Source organism: Lynx canadensis, chromosome B2 (genome assembly GCF_007474595.2).
Source record: "Lynx canadensis isolate LIC74 chromosome B2, mLynCan4.pri.v2, whole genome shotgun sequence".
Taxonomy (NCBI): Eukaryota; Metazoa; Chordata; class Mammalia; order Carnivora; family Felidae; genus Lynx; species Lynx canadensis.
This window is the reverse complement of record NC_044307.1, coordinates 152469556-152494839: the sequence shown is the minus strand read 5'-3', so window position 1 is coordinate 152494839 and position 25284 is coordinate 152469556. Positions and strand designations below refer to the sequence as shown.

The 25284-nt window shown below is 45.6% G+C and overlaps 1 protein-coding gene across 15 annotated transcripts in view; it reads right to left on the bottom strand.

The window, feature by feature from the left end:
- FAM120B (family with sequence similarity 120B) overlaps positions 1-25284 on the bottom strand; it is a 95526-nt gene that overhangs the window by 56505 nt on the left and 13737 nt on the right. For 14 of the 15 annotated variants that reach the window (XM_032593290.1, XM_032593291.1, XM_030316820.1 and 11 more), the window contains exons 3-5: positions 22834-23014; positions 10216-10317; positions 1501-1673 (exon numbers count right to left, since the gene is read on the bottom strand). In XM_032593290.1, coding sequence (XP_032449181.1) covers positions 1501-1673; positions 10216-10317; positions 22834-23014 — 456 coding nt within the window. Of the gene's footprint in view, positions 1-1272; positions 1386-1500; positions 1674-10215; positions 10318-22833; positions 23015-25284 lie in introns of all 15 variants that reach the window. The other variant, XM_030316830.2, reaches the window with a different exon arrangement.

The window sequence follows — 25284 nt, the reverse complement described above, 5'->3', positions numbered from 1 at the left end:
AGAGAGAGGGAGACACAGAATGCAAAGCAGGCTCCAGGCTCCAAGCCGTCAGCACAGAGCCTGACACGGGGCTCGAACTCATGAACCGTGAGATCATGACCTGAGCCGAAGTCGGACGCTCAACCGACTGAGCCACCTAGGCGCCCCAAGAATAAGTTTCTTAATGATAATCAATAATTCATAAAGTGAATTCAGGTTTGAGAAATAGTCATGTAACTTTCTACTCCAGCCGAGTAAAAATCTGATGGTAATGCCAAAGAAAGAGACCCGAGATCTGTCACATCGGAGCCCAGAGTAGAAGGTAAGATGGCTCAAAGGGGTTGAGAATACGGGAGGTCTAAGTGGGCTAAAGAAATAGAGAAGTGATTGCAAAGGCCTTTTTCCATTGTTGCTGTGACAAAAGTGAGACAAAAGTCATTTAAAAATAATACAGACAAGGAAGGGAAGCGGGAGAGGGAGTGATCCGGTCCTTCCTTCACTGAGGTGTCTAAACATTACCCTGCACTTGGGCAACTATTAAAAAGGCAAACACTGGGGCACATGGGTGGCTCAGTCGTGAAGCACCCGACTTCGGCTCAGGTCATGATCTTGCAGTCTGTGAGATCAAGCCCCGTGTCGGGCTCTGTGCTGACAGCTCAGGAGCCTGGAGCTGCTTTGGATTCTGTCTCTCCCTTGCTCTCTGCTCCTCTTCCGCTTGTGCTGTATGTCTCTTTGTCTCAAAAATAAACCTTAAAAAAATTTTTTTTAAACAGGCAAATACCTTCATGCGCCTTTGTAATTCTCACACATTAAGTGTGAAACTAAAGAAACAAACTGTCCAACTTGTTGAGGAACACCAATCAAGACCTAGCACTGCACCCTAACTCGAGGCCTCCACCCCCGGGTTTATCTGGGCAAGGAGGACACACACTGTGACGACAGTGATCCTAGTGGACACTTCACTGGGCCCTTCTACAAAACACATTTCATTGTCCCACGGTGCAATGCCCCAGTAGCCCCAGGGAGTAACCATACCTCGTCCCAGACTGGCATAGGGAAGTGCTTAGTAAACATCTGGAGAGGAGTGAGCGACTGCGACTTGGACAGTGGAAGTAAGCTGCCAGAAGCCCTGGGCCTTCTCACCACGACCCCGGACCCCGGGCCGGGAGCCACCTCGCGGACAGTGACAGCCACAGGGGAGGCACCACATGAGTCAAAATGCTTGGAGAGCATAAGCAAAGTGAAAGCAGGTTCCCTCCCCTGCGAGGTCTCCCCAGCCCCCACCACACTCACGTGCATTGCAAGCCTCCAGGTCCGACAGCAGACAGGCCCCTGACGTGTGTGCCAACATGGAACCCGCGTTTTAGTGAGAGAACCGCGGGGGGCTGGCGCTCACGGGGTAGATGCTGGAAAATGGCACGGGAAAGAGTCCGCAGCCACACCCCAGGCCACCACCCTCCCACAAGGCCAGGGCAGGAGTGAGGAGCCACTGCGGCACCCAGGGTGAGGGGCTCAGGTTACCTGCACGAAGAGGTAGGTCAGGAGGCAGCACAGCGCTTTGAAGGGATTCTCCACCGCCTGCAGCTCTTCTCTCGAGGAGGAGAGGTCGAAGCAGCCTAGCAGCGCGTCCAAGCGCCGGGCCTGTATCCCTGCGTCTTGGTTCAGCCACAGTAATTTCAAGCTAGGGGTTCCCCCTAGGTAAGAGCACAAACTCCACTTATCATTATCCTTTGCACCACCAAGTTATCACATGTTTCTTGTAGAAATACAATAAAAGGATAAAAGACGCAAACCTCTTCTCTTTCTGACATCCTTGGGCTTTAGGGCTTAAAGAGCTAGAAAGTAAACATGGACAGACCTACCTGGTGAAAAGAAACAAACCCTAAAAGGCCAACACAGATGTACTTCATTGAGAACATTCTTCTTTTCTTAAAGGCTGTGTTTTGAGGGAAATGAGGGCTTTTTTCCTACCTGCGCTGCATCCTGCATTGTGAGGAGTGCTTTTCAGAGTATGTGTCAAAGGCCCTGTCTCAGGGTGTGAGAAACAACACAGCCACACGAAACGCTGCTGGGAAGGCCACCAACTGACCCTGTTAGCGTGTTCTCTTATTCCCCTAACCAGCAGTTTCCAAACTTGAGCGTAAAAAGAACCCGCTGCAGAGACAGATATAAATGTAAAAACCACGTTTTCCTGGGTCCTGCCTGCAGAAAGCCCGCTCCACCAGCTATGAGAGTACCTGGAGTGTGCACTGAACAACCTGCAGGCTTGGGTGCAGGGCATCTGGGGACCCCATGCTTTCCAAAGCATGTCCCTAAAACTAGTAAGCAGAAATTCCTAACATAATCTTTAGTGTTTCATTCCTATGTTTTACATATACATTTAAATTATTAAAGTAAAATAAAACAAAGAGACAGCCATTACTCGTTTCCTTAAACCACAACAAACGACAGTGTGAGTCTGCAGGAAGGACAGAGGCCTCGCTGGTGCTGGCAGACAGAGCTACAGATTCCGGGCCGAGCCAGGTCCCTGTACGGGCAGCTGCTGGGCATTTCTGTAGGGTCATGCCTGAAAAGCCAGGACAGCTGGGGTCTAAAACCCAGTAACCAAATGGCATCAGAATTAAATGACTCAAAAAGGAAGCTCTTTTTTCCTTATATTGCTCACAGTATTATTTAACATTCTCAGTTGTGTATCTCCCACCATCAAAAGTGAAACAACCGAGCAAAGTCACTTGCATTTCTGAAATGGCTGAAGTGTTTCCTCTATCAAAAAACATTTATCGGGGCGCCTGGGTGGCGCAGTCGGTTAAGCGTCCGACTTCAGCCAGGTCACGATCTCGCGGTCCGTGAGTTCGAGCCCCGCGTCAGGCTCTGGGCTGATGGCTCCGAGCCTGGAGCCTGTTTCCGATTCTGTGTCTCCCTCTCTCTCTGCCCCTCCCCCGTTCATGCTCTGTCTCTCTCTGTCCCAAAAATAAATAAAAAACGTTGAAAAAAAAATTTAAAAAAAAAAAACATTTATCATATTCTGGGGAGAAAAAAAAATCATTTTTCTCTTTCAAGACTGAAAATACTAAAGATAACTGGCAAAAAAACCCCAGACCCAATCTCCCGCACTAGTTAATAAGACAGAGATACTACTCCAAGGTGATCACAATGGTCAGTCATGACTTCCCAGAAACACGCTTTTCAGGGAAATAATCATCTTGCAGCGACAGCAAACCGTAGCCCATGGGCCAAATGCACTTCATCCTGTTTCTGTAGGCCCATAAACTAAGAATGGTTCTCGGGGGTTTAAATGACCGAAAAAAATCAAAAGAAAAATATTTCTCAATGTGAGAAAATTACATGAAGTGCCAATTTCAATGTCCCTAAATAAAATTTTATGGAAACAGTACCACACTCATTCATTCTTGTGCTGCCTGGGGCTCCCTGCGCAGTCTGAATGCAGAGCTGGGTAGCAGCACAGAGACCACATTGCCCCCAAGGTCTAAAATATTTACATCTAACTCTTTGCAGAAAAAGTTTGCCAAGCCCTGATCTAAGGTAAGGGATGAATATCCCATTATCAGTTATTTCAAATATACTAAAGTAGTTGAAAAACATTTTTTCTGACTCTACTCTCCCCAAGTCATGCACTGTAAAAAACTTAAGAAAAAATAGCATAAATAAAATAAAATAAAAATAAAAATCATCGACAACCCTGTCACTCAGATATAGCCATATTTTAAAACATAGCTTCTGGTCCTTTTTTCGGTGCATGTAAAGCATTTACCCACCCAGCTAAGAGGCCAAGTCCCCATTACAGTGCAAGGGGATGGACAATGGAAGATTTTACTTGTGTTTCATTTGCTTACACATAAGAGTTTAATACAGGAAGAATGAGCTTCAGGAGATATATTTAGAGCCAAGTATTGTGGCAGTAATGAACATGAGATGTTCTGAACAGTGGGACATGCTGATGGCAGTTACTCCCACCCTTAGCGTCATCTGGGAATTTGTTAAAACTGCCAATTCTTGGGGTGCCTGGGGGCTCAGTCGGTTAAGTGTCCGACTTCGGCTCAGGTCATGATCTCACGGTTCGTGAGCTCGAGCCCCACGCTGGGCTCTGTGCTGGCAGCTCGGAGCCTGGAGCCTGCTTCGGATTCTGGGTCTCCTCCTCTCTCTGCCCCTCCCGCCTGCCTGCCTCTCTCTCTCTCTCTCTCTCTCTCTCTCTCTCTCTCTCAAAAAATAAATAAATATGTATATTTTTTAAATTACCAATTCTTGGGGCCCTGCCCTAGGCCTCCTAAATCTAATTCCAGGGGGCAGGGGGCAGCAATCTGTTGTAACATGCTCTCCAGGTGATTCGGGTGCAGGCAAAGTTTGAATACCACGAAACAGCTAAGAAATAATTTACACAGACAAAAATAACTTAAAAAAAAAAGCTAAAAAATCAATTACATAAACAAGAATAACTTGCCAATAATTAAATTGGTTCTTGAGGTCTAATGATAAAATAGATTATAGAAAACTACCAGTTTGAAAAATCATGTCCTCAGAAATTAGAGAATTTTAATCCTAAATTCAATCAATTATTCAGTCAAGAAATAGGCACTGAACACCCATCTGCATGTTAATGTAGAAGGTAAGACACCGCCACAGCCTTCTCCAGAACGTGAGGGTCTTTGTCTTTAATACAAGACCACATTTTCTGGAGCTGTCATCATTTCATGCCACAAGCAGTACTCGCTGGGCTGTAAGGGGACCCTCTGATGACCCCATGTAACAGCTGTAATTATAAGGTTGGTTCTCTTCCTAAGTACTATCCACAGATTTACTCCTCAGTTGATACATTTCATCATCTTAAGCCATAAAGGGTGAATTTCTTTGAAGGATCATTTACATTAGTTCTCTTCTACTCGTAAACTGATTCTAGTCAAAGTGGTTTTTAACCTTGGTATGATAACCCAAGAGGTTGGGCCTACCTAACACAAAAGATACTGTTAGTAATTTCAGTTTAAGGTGCGCCCAAGTGGCTCAGCTGGTTGAGCATCTGACTCTTGATTTCGGCTCAGGTCATGATCCCAGGGTTGTGGGATCGAGCCCTGCGTTGGGCTCTGTGCTGAGCAAGGGGCAGGTTTGGGATTCTCTCTCTCCCTCCCCCCAACTTGTGTGCTCCCTCTCTGAAATAAATAAAATGAAAACCAAAATTAAAAGAAACCTAATTTGGGGGCACTTGGGTGGCTCAGTTGGTTAAGTGTCCAACTCTTGCTTTCAGCTCAGGTCATGGTCTCATGGTTCATGGGATCGAGCCTCATGTCAGGTACCATGCTGATGGCTTGGAGCCTGGTTGGGATTCTCTCTCTCCCTCTTTCTTTGCCCTTCCCCCCACTCATGTACACATGCTCTCTCTCAAAGTAAATAAACTTAAAAAAATTATTAAAAAAAACCCCACGAAACCTATTTTGATCAGAATTTTCAATTCTGATCAGCTCAGAGCTCCTCTCTTTCCACCACAGCCACACACACACACACACACACACACACACACACACACACACACACCCCTCACTCCTGGGGACAGACAAGACTGTGCCAGAAAAGATCAAGGGTGGCCCCTATACTTCCCCCAGAGCTCCATGGGCAGCTGAGATGTTTCAAAGAGCCACAGACCTAAAAAATCAATCTCATCTTTAGGTCATCAACTAGCGTCGCATCTAAAACACATCAGCTTCAAAAACCTGCTTATGTAACTTGGTAAAAGATTTTGTGTGAACAGATGGTCAGGAAAGCCTAGGAGCCCTCCGGGGGACCCGAGTCCACAGAGGTGGGGCAGAGGGCTAGGGAAGGAAGTCACTTCTGTGAATGGCAAGGGTGAAGACCTTCTCGAGAGATACCTGGACGACCCACTGCTGGCAAAGGGCTGCTGGCTGCACCTCTTGAGTAACAAAGCAATAGAGCAATGGTTCTGTTTGTGTTTTTACAGCAGTGAACATGACTGAGTAAAGACAGTCTTGAGACTCTAAGCCATGGCCATTGTGTACACTTTTTATATGGAAATATGTACTTCAATAGCTGTGTCTTAAGACTTATCTTATGGCTATCTCCCTTGCCCATCACTAGGGTGATAAAAACCACACACCTGTCTGGTTTGTGCCCACTGTCAGGATGTGACTGACGAGGGTTCTCAAAGTTAAATACATCTTATGTCTCACGTTTACCTGGGAAGACTTTATTATTTATTAGTTCATGAGTTTGATTTACATGAATATTTGTTTAATAGAGCATTCCTGGCCAAAATAAAGCAAAATTAAAATCCCTGAGGACTTATATGTGAACTGAATCTTCACTATGGCTGGGTAAACTTCAAGAGCCTATTTATAATGAGGGAAAAAAATTCATTCAGCTATAAACAGAGTAGAATGCATTAGTAACATATTCAGCTCTAAACGTACATGGATGAAATGTCTAATTTCACGCTTGCGAAACGACACTGTTATACCACATCTACCTAATGCACTCAAAATACAGTGAATGTGGCTATAAAAAGCAGTGTGAAATTCAACTGTTGGCTTATGACTCAAATGTGTATTTGTAACACATTATCCGACAAATCTTCAAACTATTTTTACAAAGGGAAAGAAAACCACAACTGAGGTTTTAAACCCATTTCTCTCTTTTTTAAAAATGTTTATTTATTTATTTATTTAGGGAGAGAAAAGCATGTGCACACGGCGGGGGAGGAGCAGAGTGAGGGAGAGAGAGAATCCCAAGGAGCCCAGCACGAGGCTCAATCCCACAAATGCGAGATCATGACCCACGCTTGTATCAAGACACCTCACTGACTTGAACCACCACGGCCCCCCAAACCCATTTCTCTTGATCCAAGATCTCAGGTAGGCAGTTCCAGAAGTGGGCCGTCCTGTCATCACCTCCTCACCTGGTGTGCACCCGATGGCAGCTGGGGATTTCTACTCACCACCCATAGAAGCTGCCAACATTTGACAACTTTCTTGATCTGCACCCATCAGGTGTCAAGACGAAAAGCATCAACAGTATATAGAAGAGAGGCTAACATTAGAAAGCTTCACTACCACTTCCCAGCAAATGAGACATGAGTTAAACACAGCCCTTCTTTCAGGAAATGTACCATTTCATGTCATTTCACTTTGTAAAAGTCTCCTAAGAGGACCTGAAAGATTTTGGTGAGTAAAATGTCCTTATATAGCCAGAAATACTAAGTTTATTTACTGATTCTTGAACAACACTTGAAAAAAACTGCAGGTAGACAAATTGCCAATTAGAAGTCTATAATCAGCTGTCCCAGGTTTCTAAAATAAGGGTACGCTTATGGGGACTGAAAAATGACAATGGGGGGGGGGAGAAAATCACTACTACTTTGTCTAAAGAAAAAAAATCTCCAATTCTGGAGATAAAAATGCTATTTCTAATGCCTGCCTGTTGTTTGCTCCAAGACTCATTCCACGAAATGCGGAACACTGGTAAGTGAGGAAGAAGAAAGAAAGCGGGTTGCATGTCCCCAGACTCTTCAAGAGCTATGTCTGGGGAAAGGAAGCTAGATTTCAAGGTACACCCTTCTTGCATCATTGGAAACAGCATGTCTCACGATATGTGGTGAGATAAATGAGAGCTGTAACACGTAGCAACACGTGATCCCTGTAACACAGATTAGGCACTCGCACATACACCTGACTGTCTACAACCTGCACACACACACACACACACACACACACACACACACACACACGGGACATCTGACTAAAACCTACATACACACACAGGGGACATCTGTCTACAACCTGTACACACACACACGGGGGACATCTGACTGTCTACAACCTGCACACACAGGGGAACACAGGAAGATCAGTGAGCAACCTGAATAAAATATGCCAGTGATGACATTTACTTTTATGCTCCCTGACTGGTCAATTTTAATTATTTCTCCTTTTTAGGTAACCTCTGCAATTTTTCTGCTCCCCTGTTTCCTTTCCATTTTGTTGAAAAATATCTTATGATTTCTGTTTTATTTCTACTATTTAAGAAAGCAAGCTAAATCAAATGTGCTGTTAGAAGAAAGCCTTTAAGAGAAAAACACTCTGGTCTCTCTACCAGGAGATTCACTGAAAATATAACATTTATGGAATCAACCTGATTGAAGCTCTCTCAGGAGAACAAGAAAAATCAGACCTGTGTCCTGAGGTGACACTCCTTCCACCGACAGCACTACTGGCCTCACTTGGGAACAAGGGCTCTGATCAGACCTCAGGGGCATTTCACACCCACACGAGAGGCACCTACAGGTGTCAAGTCTTCCGATGTAGGTGTAAGGAAAGCACCGGTCAGAGGATTCCATGGTTTTTAACCACATGTAGTCTCAGCCTCGAAAAACGCCTGTCACAGAAGCATGGACAGTCTGTTCCTCCATTTTAGTTTAAAAACCATTTGGCATGTTTCCTCATGGATACAGAAAAGTATTTAATATTAAAAAAAAAAAAATCTTGTTAAAAAAGCGGCGGCGGGGGGGCGGGGAGGGGAACGCCTGGGTGGCTCAGTCGGTTAAGTGTCCGACTCGATTTCAGCTCAGATCACGATCCCAGGGTCATGGGATGGAGCCCAGCAGCGGGTTCCGGGCTGACAGTGGAGCCTGCTTGGGATTCTCTCCCCCCTCTCCCCTCCTCTGCCCCTCCCCCGCTTGTTCTCTCTCTCTCTCTCTCTCTCTCCCCTCCCCCACTTGCACATGCTCTCTCACTCAAAAAATAAATTTAAAATTTTGTCATTTTTGTATCATTAACACAAGCATAAACAAGCAGAGCGACTCATGTACATTATCAGCAACGGAAGCTCAGGACCCCATCCAGGTCACTGGCAATGGGGGACAAAGGAGCCTTTCAGACCCGGCCCTCTGCACGAGCTCTTCCTAGAGCAGAGCCCGGCACGCTGCCCCTCGTGGGTCTGCATCACAGGCAGAACCTTGTGGGGCCAGTCATGCCAAGGAGACTTTTTGCATAAGCCCCAGAAGGAGTCTGTGTGATAATTTTATGACTTCCAGAGTTTATTAAAACATTTTAGGGAGTGGCCTTTAAAACTAACTCATAATATAATGACGAATAGCCAAACATTCTCTTTAATTCAAACCATTTAGAAAACTATAATAATCCCTTTCCATATTATTTTTGGAAAGACACAATTAAGATGGAAAAAATAAAACATTTCTGAAAAATTATTTTGGTTATCCTTTCAAAATATTTCTTGCTGTAAACACAAATGTCAATTCATCTTCATTTGTTTTTTTGATAAGTACCTTTTTAGGTGTGCGTCTATCACTGACTGAAAGAATAAGGAAATATTCTCTATAATAACTCTCCTCACCTTCTCCCCCAGTACAATTCTATTTAGAAGAAAAATACTTTGCAGTGCTCACATCCTTATTTGGTAAACTACAGGCCCATGTGATTAAAAATAATAGTGGCATGAGAGAATTTAATGCATACAAAAACGGATTATCAAAATTTTAGAAAATATTTGTTCTCTGAAACAATGACAAGGGACACTAAAAATAAACCCTCACCCCCCTCCCCCTTGGACCTGCCTCTGTGTAGAACACCACCTGAGTCATAAATCCGTGCTCTTGTGTAGGTACCAAGAACTCACAGGAAGAAAGGACTTCAGCTAATTTCTAGGTGACTTTGTTTTTCCTTCCCTCCCATTAAGGGTTTTAAGATAACGCTCGTGGAAGGAAAATCTACTTTTCCAGCTGAAATAACTTCCCTTTCTCTTCCCTTTTCAGTTCATCAAAACACACTTCCAGGGGTAGGGAGGAGACAAGAGTTAATTTAATCAGAATATCAAGAACCCAACCCTGTGAATTTGGTGGACATTTACTGAGCGATGACCAGGCACGAGGCCTGGGGATCTGGCAGCAATGGGCTCAGACCCGCAGCCATGCTCCTCTCGGAGTGGCTCGCTCTCCCCTAGTGTGGGCCTTGAACAGAGCACAGGTGGGGTGAGGCAGTCAGGCAGCAGACTGGCCCAGACTGTTCCCAGCTGTCGAACGCCCTTTCCTCTGCTACGTTTGAATGTTGTTAGACAGATACACTCCTCTTGGGCCCAGGGTTAAAATGAAAATTGGCTTAAGCGCAGTTCTAGAAAAATACGTTTCCACAATGGATCCATTACTGGATTTGTATCAAACGGTGAACAAATTTGATTTATTGAAACCAAAGCTGTCTGTACCTGGAATGTTCATCTGCAGAGGCCTGACGAGGTCCGGGTGCCTCAGTGGGTTCCCAGAGTACACAAACCACTCCTTGACAGTGGGGCAGGTGCTGGCGCCATCTGAGTAGAGACAGCCGGATCAATAGATACGCATGAGTACCGACACGCGTCACCAGGCTAACAGTGAGACAGACCCAGCTCCCCCGGGGACCAATTTCAAGCTGGTGAGTACAGGGAGTCCTTACATCCAAGGTTACTGAGAGGGACCTCGGGCATCCAACAATTAGTTCCCTACCCTCCGATCCCATTTCAACAAGAACAAGAACCTCTGGGGTGGGAGAGCCGGCAGGATAACTTGGGTAAGTAAGCAATGATGGAGGGCAGAGGTAACCACCTAGATGGTTCCTATAATGTCCTTCCTTTTGGGCCCTCACACTGCTCCACATAGCATTTAGTGAAAACTGGGAGGACAGTCCTTTCTGGTCTTCAATCTACTATTTAATGCAACTATCAAGACTACTATGACATTAGACAATTCAAAAAGCTGGTAGGAATAATATAGAATGAAGGCATTTCTGGGACGCCTGGGTGGCTCAGTTGGTTTGGAATTCGACTCTTGATTTCGGCTCAGGTCACGATCCCAGGGTCACGGGATCCAGACCCATGTGGGGCTCTGCGCTGACAGTGGAGCCTGCTTAAGATTCTCTCTCTCTATCTCTCCCCCCTCTCCTGTTCACGTGTGTGCTCGCTTGCTCACTCTCTCTCAATAAATAAATAAATAAAGTAAAAAATAAAACAGGCATTTCTGTGTGCTGGATTATTAACTGCTATTAAAAATTCAGTTTATGGGGCACGTGGGGGGCTCAGTCAGTTAAGCGTCCGATTTTGGCTCAGGTCACGATCTCGACCTTTGCAAATTCGAACCACACTCAGACTCTGTGCTGACAGCTCGGAGCCTGGAGCCTGCTTCAGATTCTGTGTCTCCCTCTCTCTCTGCCCCTTCCCCTGCTCACATCTACCTCTCTCAAAAATAAATAAACGTTTGAAAAAGAAATTAGAAAAAAATTCAGTTTGTCTTCTGTTCACTTTACTCCGTAAGCAAAGGTGGAAGGTGGCTCTCCTACCGCACACACTCGCCTAGCTTGGGGTCTCCGGGCTGCTGTCTCTTCAGCACCCAAACCTCCTGCCTCCACGCCTGCCTCCCCTTCCCCAGGGCCCTCTTGACCACCCCCTGACCCTTTGAGGTCTGGTTTCCTTCCCCACACGGCCCAGCCCTGCTTAGACTGTCTTCAGACTCACCCCATCCAAGCCATTGTCCGTGTAAATGCAGGCTTTTTGGCTTTTGCTTTTCTACAATGAAAGTTAGACCAGGCTGCACACCCTAAATGGAAATCGCACAATAAAGCCCAAGGTGCCAGCATAAGAATATAGACCTGGGAGCACGTAGAGCCCCGCAGCCCCCGCCCCACCGCACGCCGTGTGCCCTGGCGTCCTCACCTGGATCTGCACACAGCGGGCCTGCAGCACCCCTAGGTCTCTGGCTCACCAGTGCATGGGGTTGTGTGCTGCTCGGCTGGGCCCCCGAGGACCCCAGCTCTGGCTCACATCCTGCTCCCCGGCTACAGCACCTCCCATCCTCCACCCCACCATGCCCTTTCTCATCTCCACATGTGGATGTGGTCCACACCCCTCCCCTCGCCCCTTCCTCCACTCAAGACCTGTGTGCTTCCCCACCACAGTTCTCCGGCCGACGCTGCACGTGCCTGCTTACTCCCCTCACTGCCCACCCGACCGAGCTCCTGGTACCAGGAGAGAGTCGCCGTCATGGTCCCAGGGCAGACGCTTCAACTTAGCCTAAATCCCACACATACAAAAAGAAAAAGAAAAAAAGAAACTCTGAATAGTATTCTTACGGCTGCTAAAAAAACAAACAAAAACACCCAACCCACTTTCTACGTAATCCTCTTGGCCAAGGTATTCACCACCCTAAAAAACAGTCAGCTGAGCGAATGGTGTTCTCAGCCACTATTTCCAAAAGGAGAGCATTCTCTCACACCCAAGACAAACCTCACCGGCTTTCGGCGTCTCGCTGGATGAGGACACTCAACCACCGTCACGCGCCTAGTCTGCCGACTGCCTCCTTAGCAAGACTGAAACATTTACAAAACCACATTTTATGTCATCTTTCACCTACAACTGCTTCAAATCTCTGAATATAAGGGTTTGGGGTTGACTTCTCAGAGTTTTAATTCCAAATAACATGAGAAGAAAGCAGTTTCATGATAGGCACTGGTATCCTTTATTAAACAACACCAGGTACATTTTCTTTTATTTCCTCTCCTGTTAAGACCTAGAGAAGTCAGTTTTTGGACACATATTCCAAGAGAAATGCCACACAGCAGTCACTTACTTACTCAGCTACCATCCAGGAAGAGCTGCCCAGCCCAGTGAGACCAGCTCAATAGGATCCATACACCCTGCTTCTGTGCAAGGCACGCACTGGGCCGAAGACCAGCAGAGACCCCGGCTTCCCCCTCTTCTCCAGAATTCTCATCAGCACAGACAGCAAATTCCTTCTTTTCTCCACGATTTAGGCCAGTAGGGTTAAGTCCACATTAACCCTTAACAAAGTTTCTCTTAATTAACAAAAGAACAAAAGCTTTTGCTTTTAAGGTGATTGACTTAAACCCAATGAGTTTCATTGACCACACAATACAGTCACGGAACAAGAGTGAACCACGCTGCTGAAAACGCAGTACCTGTCAGCTACTGACCACACAGAGGCTTGAATATGAAAACCCGCAATTTCTATCACATAACAAATTAGCTAGCCAGAGGATTAAAGTTAAAGCCGCCCTGCTGATCTGAACTTTCACTCCCTAAATGAACTTTTATCTGAAGCTGTGGGCCAGGATACAGGAAGTGACAGAGATATTAACATGAGTATTTTTCTGAGATGCAGGGCAAGTAAAGGAGCATTAAATCACTTTGTGGGTTCTGCCCCTCCCCGCGTGAGCTGCTGGGCAACAGGGACACCCAAGGTGCGTCCTCACTTCCTTCCTCTATCATGAGAGGCCACAAGGGCAGTGCATGGTAGCTAGAAAATGTCAACATTTACAAGAATTAAGTTTTATAGTCTGGTTAATGACTTTTCCAAACCTAAATATTCAGATGGCAGCATTTTCACTTTTATTCAAATTATCCCTCTCACAGACGCAATCCTTAAACTCTGCAATCCTTCCAAAACCCAGAGCTAGATGTAAAGTGTTACCTGAGATCCTCTTAAAAGAAATAGATACTGCTGAAAAATCCTAGGGGTTAGCCTGTTATCTGGGGTACCACATAATTTCAGAGATTTTTCTATAAAACTCCTTGAAGAAAACAGAGGCAATAAACTCTTGGACACTGGTGCGAGCGATCCTTTTTTGGATCTGTCTCTTGAGGCAAGGGCAACAAAGGCAAAAATAAACTATTGGGACTTCATCAAATTAAAAAACTTCTGCACAGTGAAGGAAACCATCAACAAAACCAAAAGGCAACCTACTGAATGGAAGAAGGTATTTACAAACAACATATCCAATATGGGGTTAGTATACAGAATATATAAAGAACTCCTACAACTCAACACTAAAGAATCAAACAATCTGATTAAGAAATGGGAGAGAGGTCCAGAACAGACATTTTCCAAAGACGTCCAACAGACATCTTTCCAAAGATGGCCAACAGACACATGAAAAGATGCTCAGTGTCACCCATCATCAGGGAAACACAAATCAAGACCACAATGAGATGCCACCTCACACTTGTCAGAATGGCTAGAATCAAAAAGACAAAAACAACGAGCGTTGGGGAGGACGTGGAGAAAAGGGAACCCTTACTCACTGTCGGTGGAAGTGGAAACTGCTGCCACCGCTACGGAAAACAGTATGGAGGCTCCTCACAAAACTAAAAATAGAAATACCACGTGATACAGTAATTTCATTTCTGGGTATTTACCCTGATAAAAAGAAAACACTAATTTGAAAAGATATGTGCAACTCTATGTCTGTGGCAGCGTTATTTACAACAGCCAAGATATGGAAGCAGCCCAAGTTGTCCACCGATAGACCAATGGATAAAGGTACACACGCAAACACAGAGGAATTATCAGCCAGCCATAAAAAAGAATGAAATGCTGCAACAACAAAGATGGGTGTAGAGGGTCTTATGCTAAGTGAAACAAGCCAGATGGAGAAAGACAAGTACCATATAATTTTCACTGGTACGTGGAATCTAAAAAAAACCAAAACAGATGTACAAACAGAAAGAGACTCATAAATACCGAGAAAGCGGAGGTTGCCAGAGACGAGGTGGGGGGTGGGAAGGCTGGATGAAACAGCGGAAGGGGATTAAGGAGAAGACTTCCAGTTACAAGATAAATAAGGCACGAAGATGAAAGTACAGCGTAGGTAATGTAGCCAATAATGTGGGAATAAGCTTGTATGGTGACAGATGGTAACCATACTTATCATGCTGAACGTTTTTTAATTTATATAAATGTCGAATCGCTGTGTTGTACACCTAAAATATTGTATGTCAACTACACTTCAATTAAAAATGTTAAAAATTAAAAAAATAAAACTCTGTTTAACAGGAAAAACAAAATTTCAGAGGTTTTAATCTGGCATGCACTTTGCAACTACAGCGGAAACATGGGCAACAATTCGGTGTGTCTGAATTGAAATGAAATAATCTTCTTAAATGCCTAAAAATCAAGAAAAAGAGAAGAGGAAATTAAGTTTGGTAATTCCTAAAAGAAAAGGCTGATTTCTCAGACTTTCGACTTGCCAGGCTGCACGTGCAAAGGAGTGAAGAACTTGAGAAAAGTTCTCTGCTAGTTTAACTCCCTTCAAGCTGTAACATTTTATATGGAAAAAGGAAAAAAAGACATAATCAAACTTGGTCTTCTGCTACTCCCAAAGGATGGACACACGGCTCCACTGCATACAATCTTCCGTATGTAATGAAGACATCTCTTCTCGGAGCAAAGTTGTGGAAGTGTCCACAATGGCAGCCCCTCCCCAGGAAAACTCTGCCTCGCTTATGCCCACTGCTCCTCTGCAGGCGTGTGCTGGGGCAGCAGCGGGCAAGGGGAGAGACAGTGAAGAGAAGCAATGTTGATCACAACCTCTCAATTACTGGGACTTCCAAGTTTGATAATATCCCTCAGGCTTTTAAAGAAAGAGATCTGTCCTTAGGGTTCTGTAATATTTTTATACTGCTAGTTTAATCTATGCTTATATGTGGCCTTAGTCCTGAAAAAGTTAAAAAAGTTCCCCAAACATACTCTCTTGTGTACACGTATCTAGGATTTTAATGAGCCGGTGGCCTGGACAGTGACTATTTACCCACGGGGCTGGCTGCCCCATCAGGAGAGCACCAGCCTCCTCCAGCTGTGTGGGGGTCCCTAGAAGGGCGCTGGGGGAGAAGGAGGGCAGAATGGCAAGGGAAGAGTGTGGCCCCCCCCCCCCCCCAAGCCGCAGACGGCTGCCTGCGTGCACGGCTCTGGCCGGCCTCTCCGTCGGCCGAGCAGTAAAGGAGGACACACTTTGCCTTTGCTTCGGCACCTTCCTGAGTTTTTTTCCATTTCCTAAAATGTATAAGGCTTCACAGTGATGTAAGCTAAGCTTTTCATTAGGAGACAGTCAGAACCTGAAGTAAAGTGAGAACGGGCATGAAGGCAGGATGGGAGGAGGCGGGAATGACGGCAGCCGGCCTGGGGCCATGACACCACCTGGCCGTCTAAACAGCACACAGTTGGCCAGACAGAAAACACGGAGGAGAGCTGCCAGCCAAGCACCCCAATATAATCAGAGGAGGTGGAGTACCCAACAGACCAGCCATCCGAGCTGTACCCAAAACTGGGGACTCTGAAGCGCCCGCCTGTCAGTCCAGTGCCCGCGCTTTTTGGCTCAGGCCTCCGGTGTCGGCGGCTGCGTGAGTTTAAGGCTCAGGGTCTACACCTGTGGGGTGAGAGGCGCCTTTGGTTCTAAATCTCACTTCAGTCAAGTGGCTCCCACCTGCCAGTCAGACTGGGCTCAGAGAAGGCTGCTCGCCTGTGGGACTTGAAAGCCCATCTCTCTTTCTCCTGTGTCTGAAATTCCACCGTTACAGTCCTCTTCTGAGGAAAGCTTTGCTAAGTGGAAATACTCCTGAAATGGTCATATTTTAAACATATACTCAAAAATCAGATCACAAATCACCTAATTTATACCAAGAATCTGCAGGGCACAGTAAAATGCCACCTGAACAGTCTCTGCTAGCTCAGCTGACAGCAAACGGGGACAAGGGACATCAGACAAACAAGCCCATAAACAAACTGTGACGAGATCAGAACAAACATACACGGTCCTTTTTTGATAAAGGAATAAGGGAGGAATTTGGGGGAGGTAGTTTTTAAGGGCATAAGGAACAAACAGAATTGATCAGAATGGCCTGAGCTAGAAAAAAGTAAAAGTTGTACCTGTCAACATGGATATAGTTTCTAGAGCAATGCAAGTAGATGGGACCACTTGGGTGTAAAGGGGTCAAACGCAGTGTGAGGACCTCCCACGTATGGGGGTCGGCAGAGAGCAGGGGCTGGGGGAGGAAGGCCGGGAGGGACATGGGCCATCGACGTGGGGTCCCAGCAGAAAGCTCACCACCAGGGAGGAGCTGGCGGACAGACAGTGTCTGCAGAGAGCAGACAGGTGGAGGACTCACTGGGGCACCAGGCCTTGATGGAGAAAGGAAGTAGAGACGGAAACTTTTCCATATGTTGACAATGAAGTGGTGAAATGTTCCCACAGTGTAGGAAAAACAAACCAGGAATTAGAAGATTAAGAAACACAGAATATCATCCTAGGAAGTAAAACATCCATTTCTTAGCAGTTCTAACAACAGAAACAGAGATAACAGAGAGGAGAAAAATTTGTAAACATAAAGGATAAAGAAGCTATCATTAAAACTTTGCAGAGAAAAGAGAGGCACCAAAAAAGGAACTAGAATCACACTGGCATCACACTGGCGCTGACTTCATCAGCGCCCCCGATACTAGAGCAGGGTGGGAGGTGGCCAAGGAGGGGGCAGAGCTGCTTGGCCAGTGTTCCCACCGACACCTCTATATCTGGACAAATTTCTTTTTTTTTTAGTTTATTTATTTATTTTGAGAGAGAAAAATATTCATTTATTTTGTGTGCTCACGAAAGCAGGGGAGGGGCAGAGAGAAGGGGAGAGAGAGTCCCAAGTAGGCTCCGCATCATCAGAGTACAGCCCTATGTGGGGCTCAAACCCACAAACTGCGAGATCATGACCTGAGCCGAAATCAAGAGTCGGATGCTTAACTGACCGTACCACCCAGGCGCCCCTGGACAAATTTCTGAAGCCACTGCATTCTCGAGTTGGACAGAGGCCTGTGCAGACTGCGGCCTCGGGAGGGAGAGCCCGAGCAGAGCAAGAAAGTCTCTGAGATGAGACAGAGCCTGTAGATCAAGACTGCTAGGACAGCTGGGAACGCAACACAGAACAGCAAAGACTTGGCCCTATGCAGAAAGGGGCTCCCAAACTCTGCACGGAGGTCCTCGTTGAGAACTGAGCTCTGTGTTTAGAGCAAAACTCAGGGAGGCTGGACAACTACTGACCAGCCCCACTGAGCAACCACCAGAGCCTGCACAGAGCTCCGTGACATCAGAGTCCTACCAGCCAATGTGTAGAGACTTACTTCATCAGGCACCTAGCACTCAGGTGACAGCCCAGGAAGGCCAACAGTCAGGAGCCGGGCCACTCCAGCTCTAGAGTGAAGTTCCCACAGACCCATCCTAATAAAGCATAAAATGTAAAGGATCAGGTAAATTAACTGCCTGACGGACCACAAGACAATACCCTTCAGTGATCCAAAATCTTCCAGCTTATAATCTAAACACAATGGATATGAGAAAAGCAGAAATACATGAGAATAAGCAGAACCCTGTGGCCCTCTTATAAGGAGGAAACTCAGTAAACAGACCCAGGACCACAAATGATGGGGCTGATGGGAGTTAGTTAGTGGGCAAGGACTTGGAAACAGCTCCTATGAATAAATTTAAGGTTTTAAAGGCAAACGTGAAGACAGGAAAAAAAAAAAAAAAGAAATGGAAGATTTTTTAACAGCAGCTGAGAAACACAATATCTGAAATAAAGATTTCACTGGATGGGTTATAGCAGATTAGATGTTACAGAAGAAAGGCTCACAGAACTTGAAAACCAAGCCAACAGGAGATACCCAAATCAAAGCAGAGGTAAGAGGCTTAAAAAGCAAGTGCTTTTTGGTATGCAAGGAGCACATGAGCCATAAATCACGCACGTAAGCTGGAGGCCCGGTGTGAGAGGTGAAAGCAACGGAGACAGAGAACAATGTTTGTTGATGTAATGCTCAACTTTATTTCAAATTTGATAGGAAATATAAACTCACTGCTCCAAGAAGCGTGAGCACCCCAAGCAGAATAAACACTGAGGGTACCACTCCAAAGCTCAGTTAAACAAACTGCTGAAACCAGTGCTCAAGAGAAAATCTTACAAACAGCCAGAGAGAAAAACACTCATTACAGATGAGGAACCACAGTTAAGAAGGGCCACTGTCACCACATGACAGCCAACACAAGCCAGAGACAACATAACGTCTTTACAGTGCTGAACAACAAAAATACCTAAAATTCTATGTACAGCAAAATTACACTCCTGAAATATAGATATTTTCAGGGAAAAAAAATCAGGAAATTGAAATGAGCATGATAAGAAATGTAAAAGCCAAGTTCTCTAAAGGAAGAAAGATGATACTAAAGGAAATTTGCATCTACACCAGAAATGGTAGACATAAGACTTCTCATTTGAAAACTCCTCTCAAAAGCAACTTACTATTGAAGATAATGGTTGGAAAATTACAGCTGATGGGCCAAATCTGGCTTGCTTGTTTTTATACAGTTTGAAAGCTTAAAATTTTTTCACATTACTTCAAATGACCAGAAAATTATCAAACAAAGTATATTCTGTGGCACAGGAAGATAATATAAAATTCAAATTCTGTGGCATGAGACAAGGAGATTAAACGTTATTGAAACACAGCTAACTCGCGGAGCTCCACCCTGTCACGTGTGCGCGACAGCAGCAGGGCTGTGTGACAGAGACTACAAGGGCCCTCAAAGCCCAAAGTATTTACCGTCATCAGGCCCTTCGCAAAAAAACTTTGCCAACCCCTGGTTTAAAGTAAAAATAAGAATCACATATTATGAGATTTAAAACCTATGCATGATCTCAAAAGATTATACATTATAGGTAATATTCTTGACATGACCAACCATTTCTGTGACACTCTCAAAAAAACCAAAATGCAGAGACGGAGACAGACAAGCGGCCAACAGGGGACAGAGCCAGAGGGCAGGGTACAAAGTGATGGCATGAGAGAGTTCCTCTGTGGCGATGGACCAATTCTGTATCTTGACAGAACAGAACTGCATAAAACTATACACACATACAAACAAATGAGTGAATGTAAAAAAATGGTAAAAGTGATAAAAATTGTATTAATGTGGGGCACCCGGGTGGCTCAGTTGGTTGAGCGTCCAACTCTTGGTTTCAGCTCAGGTCATGATGCCAGGGTCATGGGATTGAGCCCTGCGGCAGGCTCTGTGCTGAGTGTGGAGTTTGCTTTAGAGCCTCTCTCGCTCACTCACTCTCGCTCTCGCTCGCTCTCGCTCTCTCTCCCCCTCTGCCCCTCCTCTACTCACGCTCTCTAAAAAAAAAACAAAACAAAACATACTAATGAATTAACATATACTTTACTACAGTCATCTTTGGGGGGGGGAATTGGGGTAAGGGTACATGAAAGTCTATGCACTATAAAAAGTTTAAAAATGTACAGAAGACATAAAACAGTAACAGCAGAAATGATGGGGAGAATTAAAGTTCACTGCTATGAGGTTTCCACATCACACACAATGCAGTATCGTACTATCTGAAGGCAAACTGTGGTAACTTAAAGGTGTATACAGCAGTATCAGGCAGAGCCAACTTTAAGACAAGGAGTATTACCAGATTTTTTTTAAGGGAAATCCCGTAACGTTAAAAGGGTCAATTCACCACTAAACATAACAATCCTCGACGTATACGCACCTAACAACAGAAGTTCAAAAATATCTGGAGCAGGGGCACCTGGGTGGCCCAGTTGGTCAAACACCTGCCTCTTGGTTTTGGCTCAGGTCATGATCTCACAGCCATGAGACAGAGCCCTGGGTTGGGCTCCAACACTGACAGCACAGAGCCTGCTTGGGATTCTCTCTCTCTCTCTCTCTCTCTCTCTCTCTTTCTGCCCCCACCGTGCCCTGCTCGTGTGCACACGTGCACTCTCTCCCTCAAATAGTAAATAAAAAATAAAACTTTTAAAAAGTTAAAAAAGATATCTGAAGCAAAAACTAACAGAACTGAGGGAATAAATAAAAACATCCACAGTAACGTCTGCAGATTCCAATACTCTTCTCTCAAGAACTAAGCACAAGTCAAAAGAAAACTGGGAGAACAGCCCTGTTAACACCACTGATACTCCTGGAACAGCAACTGCCGAACAGACGTGGTTTCCAACATATGTGGGATAACAGCTAAGCAAACGACACAGAACACGCTCCATTCTCATCACCGGAAGTAAACTGGCGGTAGCAACACTGTACGTTCACGTCCTGATAATCCTTTTTTTAGTAATTTATTTATTTTAAAAATTTACATCCAGGTTAGTTTGCATATGGTGCAACAATGATTCCAGGAGTAGATTCCTTAAACCCTTACCCATTTAGGCCATCCCCACCCGTCCAGCAACCCTCAGTTTGTTCTCCATATTTAACAGTCTCTTCTGTTTTGTCCCCTCCCCATTGCTATATTATTTTTGCTTCCCTTCCCTTGTGTTCATCTGTTCTGTGTCTTAAAGTCCTCATATGAGTGAAGTCACAGGATATTTGTCTTTCTCTAATTTCGCTTAGCATAATACCCTCTTAGTTCCATCCACATAACGTCCTAATGATCTTAACTTCGTGTAGAAAGCCACAAAGTTGAAAAGGAAAAAAGTAAAGATCAATTGTGAGGACGAGTTCCTATCTTCACAGAAACTTTTCCTGTTATTCTGGTTATGCAATAAAGTCATCGATATGGCTGCAAATAAATCACGCTAACAAAGTCTGAAATTTTAGTAAACTTTATATACTGGAACTGAAATGTTCTGTAATGTAAAAATTCTTTCATGGTTAAGATATTTTTTTTTATCATGGGAATCAATGTGAAATCACTCATGCGAAGAGTGAATATGGAGAGAGAATCACATAAGAAAAGAAATAGAAAAAATTACTTAAACAATACCTGGTCCCTAAGTTTATCCCGTAGGTTCTTTTGTTTCTGTTTTAAATTAGCATAAGCATCTTTCTTGTGTCTTTCTTAGGACCCATAAGCCTCTGAAGCCTGACAGCACACATGGGAAAAGGCAGTATGTCCTGGGCAGTGCCGGGAATCTAATAAAACTGGATTCAAAGAACTCTGCCACTCCATTTCCCACCAAAGAAAAGAATGATTACAGCATTTTAATCTGACAATTCTGTCACCCCCTTTAGGTCAGGTAAATGTTTACTTCCCGGAATAACAGAATAATACTAACACCAATACTGTATTGGTATGTTTGGAAATAATGGGAGTTTAGGCAGAAGGACCAAAGACACGCTTTTATTGGGACCCTGCTGCTTCTATCTCCAGTCCTGGTCACAGTGTGAGAGGCCCCGTTTCTCATCAAAGCACTCTCGAGTCAGACAGCAGTGTCCCAGGAGGCCTGTCTCGGGGGAGCAGGGCCTTATGCAGGAGGTGACCCATGTGTCATGTGCCCCTAGTCTCTACTATGAAGTGCTCTTCTCCACTCATGATGCCCCCCCAAACTGCTCCGAAAAGAGAGTGATAGGGTCTAATTAATTTTATACCTGGCGTTGAAGGCCCCCAGGTTTTCTGTTCTGGTCACTGACAGTCCTCCCCCTACACAATTGTTGCTACTGCACAATGAAAATATTGATAGGAAACGACAACTACTCTAAAGGAAAATTTCGTTTATACTTTAAAACATGATGTACTAGATTTTATGAAATTATTTTATGAAAATCACATTTTGAGGGGGGAGTAAGTAGGCACTGTCTTCTAATAATAAACATACCCCACACTCCTGCAGGAGGAAAGGGTTTTCACATTTTTAAAAACCACCAAACCTTCTAAGGAAGAAAAATACAAAACTAAATATAGATTATTATTATATGAATTATTATTATAAATTATAAATTAATAAATTAAATATAAATAGATAAAACATGAGATTTTATAACAACGATGCACTCTTCTTTTAATGAGTACTGATCAACCGTTTACTAATTAGAGAGAGATGCCCCCTGGCGTTTTCCCTTAATGCCGTACAGATGTGACTGGTATCCTCAAGGACAGATTTTAAAGACAAACAAACCCCTTTCCAATCGTATCCGCGTCCTGAAAGAATGCATTCCACCTCATTTGGCCCATTTCTCAGACTCCAACTCCAGAGAGCACTGCCGCTAAGCGGCCCGCCCCACTCACCTTCGCCGCCCCCCAGCAGGAGGGAGTAAACGCGCTGGCGCACGGGGCGGTAGACGAAAGCCTGGCTGGGCAGAGCCTGGTCCAGCGCGTCCTCCAAGGTGTTGCTGCATTCGATCTCCCCGCTGCTCATGATGTTGTACACCAGGTAGCTCTCTGCCTGGACGTGATGTGCTCTAGCAATCTGTTCAAAATTCAGATATGACTGGTTTCTCCTTGAAAACAAAACAGTAACCTCTAAAGAGAAAAAATCAACACCCCTGTATCACTTGCCAGTGTTTTTAGGCTCTCGGAAATGGAGCAACCGTCCCTCAAGCTCATGACATCAAGCTGGCGTCTCTGTTTTCCTTCCTCGGGGCATCTGGGCTCGAAATCGTCTCATTCCTCCTCCACCTCCAGCCTCCCAATCACCAGCAGACTTAGCACACAGCGTGTTGTCTGCCCGATGACAGGCATTACTATGAAAACGTGCGACTGACTTCAGCCCATTCCTCCCCTCTCCAGTCCACCCTCCACAGCACCCACAGCCTGTGTTCTTAGAAGAAGGTCCGGCCACTGCCCTCCCCAGAGCGTCTGAATGGCTACCACAAACCTTCACCCTAACATTCAAGGCCCCGGCGTCCTCTTTCCAGTCCACCAACACACCCGCTAGAGACCACTGCCATGCGGTCACAGTGGAACAGCTCCATTGTTCCTCAGGCATAGTCAAGCCTTCCCCAGCCTCACTTGGGCTCCCGGAAATGCACCCCTTCTGGGCCTCCCCACCCCCCACCGCACAAGCCCCTCTCCCGTGACGGTTCACCTCAAGTGGCACCCTGTCTTCTGCTCCCAACTAGAACCCACCTTCCCTTGCCTAATGGTGCTTCAGGCCATACACAACTGGGAAATGAGCGTGGGTCGGGAACCAGCAGGGGCCGGGTCAAGACGGGAAAGACAGAGAGCCCAGGGTGATGCCGCCTCGTACTCGACACGAGTCCCAGGCTGGCTGAAAGGCAGACCTTGCCCTCCTCTAGGCACTGAGGTACCCTGCAGGCTCCACTTCTGCACTGCCGTCCTTTGCCCGCGTGCCTTTCCCTGTCCTGTCCTTCAGGCAAACTGCTACGGTGGCCCCAAGTTCTCTCTCTGAAGCCAGGCCTGAGCAGGAGCTGACCAATTCTTCCGAGCTCGCACTTCTAGACTACTGACCACGACCAACCCGCCTCTCCCCATGCGAGACGGAGCACAGATGTGATCTTGTAAAGGGTCAAACTTGCAGTTAGAGGCTTGAGTTCAAAGGTAGGGTCTGCCAAGTACTGGCTGTGTGACTGCAGGCAATGTCATTTAGCCCTTTCGCAACATGTTCTCATGTGAGGAGGGAGGCAAGCGTGTCTACCGAGAGCTGCGTGACAATTAAGGCCGGCGATGTGAGGCACAGCCTCCAGTAACTACAAACAGCCGTACAAAGATACGTCAGTGGAGAATCATCTCTGCGTGGTCCGTATTAAACTAGCATTCTCACATCCAGCCTCATGATAAAACCAAACCAAATAAACAAGCAGAATTAGATTTAGGTCTTCTCTGTCCACTTCCCTCACTTTGAGTGGAGTCTGCTCGGATGGTGTCCAAGTCTGTGTTGAGAGCAGGCCTTTCCCCATGCGTACCTCTCCTTCTCTACTGTCCAAGCACACTTCCACCTGGGGTTCAGATTCTGCCCTCCCTCCAATTTCTAACCCACGTTCTTTTCCTTCCATGAAGCACCTTTTAAGGATGCTTCCAGGTAGGATAATTTTAACTCCTTAATACTTTTTCACCTGTAATTCTCTTAAAGTACATATTGCATTCTACTTTTTACCGTAATTTTTTATGTTACTAAAGGAACTTATCTGCTACAATGTATGTAATGGAGGAAGAGGTGAAGGACTTCTCAAGACAGGAGACCCCATGTAGTTGTACAGGACGGAGGGAAGGAGCCACCAAGGGAAAGGCCCTAAAGGTACGAGAGGAAAGGAATACTGCCTTCAAGATTCAGTGAGACACAGTGTGACGGGCACAAGGGGCTCAGCAGTGGGAGAAACAAACGAGACCCTGCCCTCGCGGCACCGTCCCGAGCATGACATTCCAGTGAGGCATGCGCTACAGCAGGTGGGTGGCTGGTCAGGGCTTCTCTGAGTGAGTGACCGCCCAGATGGGACAGAAGACTAGTAGCCATGAAGCAGCAAAGGGGCAGGGGAGGTTCCCAAGAGGCAGAGAAGCACATGCCGGGCCATGACAGACAAGGGACTGACCAGGCTAGAGAAGTGGCAGTGGTGAGGTGATGGCAGGCCGTGGCCTGCTTAAGGCTACTGTTTCTACCCTGAGAGTTACAGAATAAGGCTTCATTTCTGCATGCAGCATGGCCAATGGACTAGAAGGGGCAAAAGTCTACACGGAAGAGTTGTCAGCCATTCCTGAGTAATTCAGACCAGAGACCACATA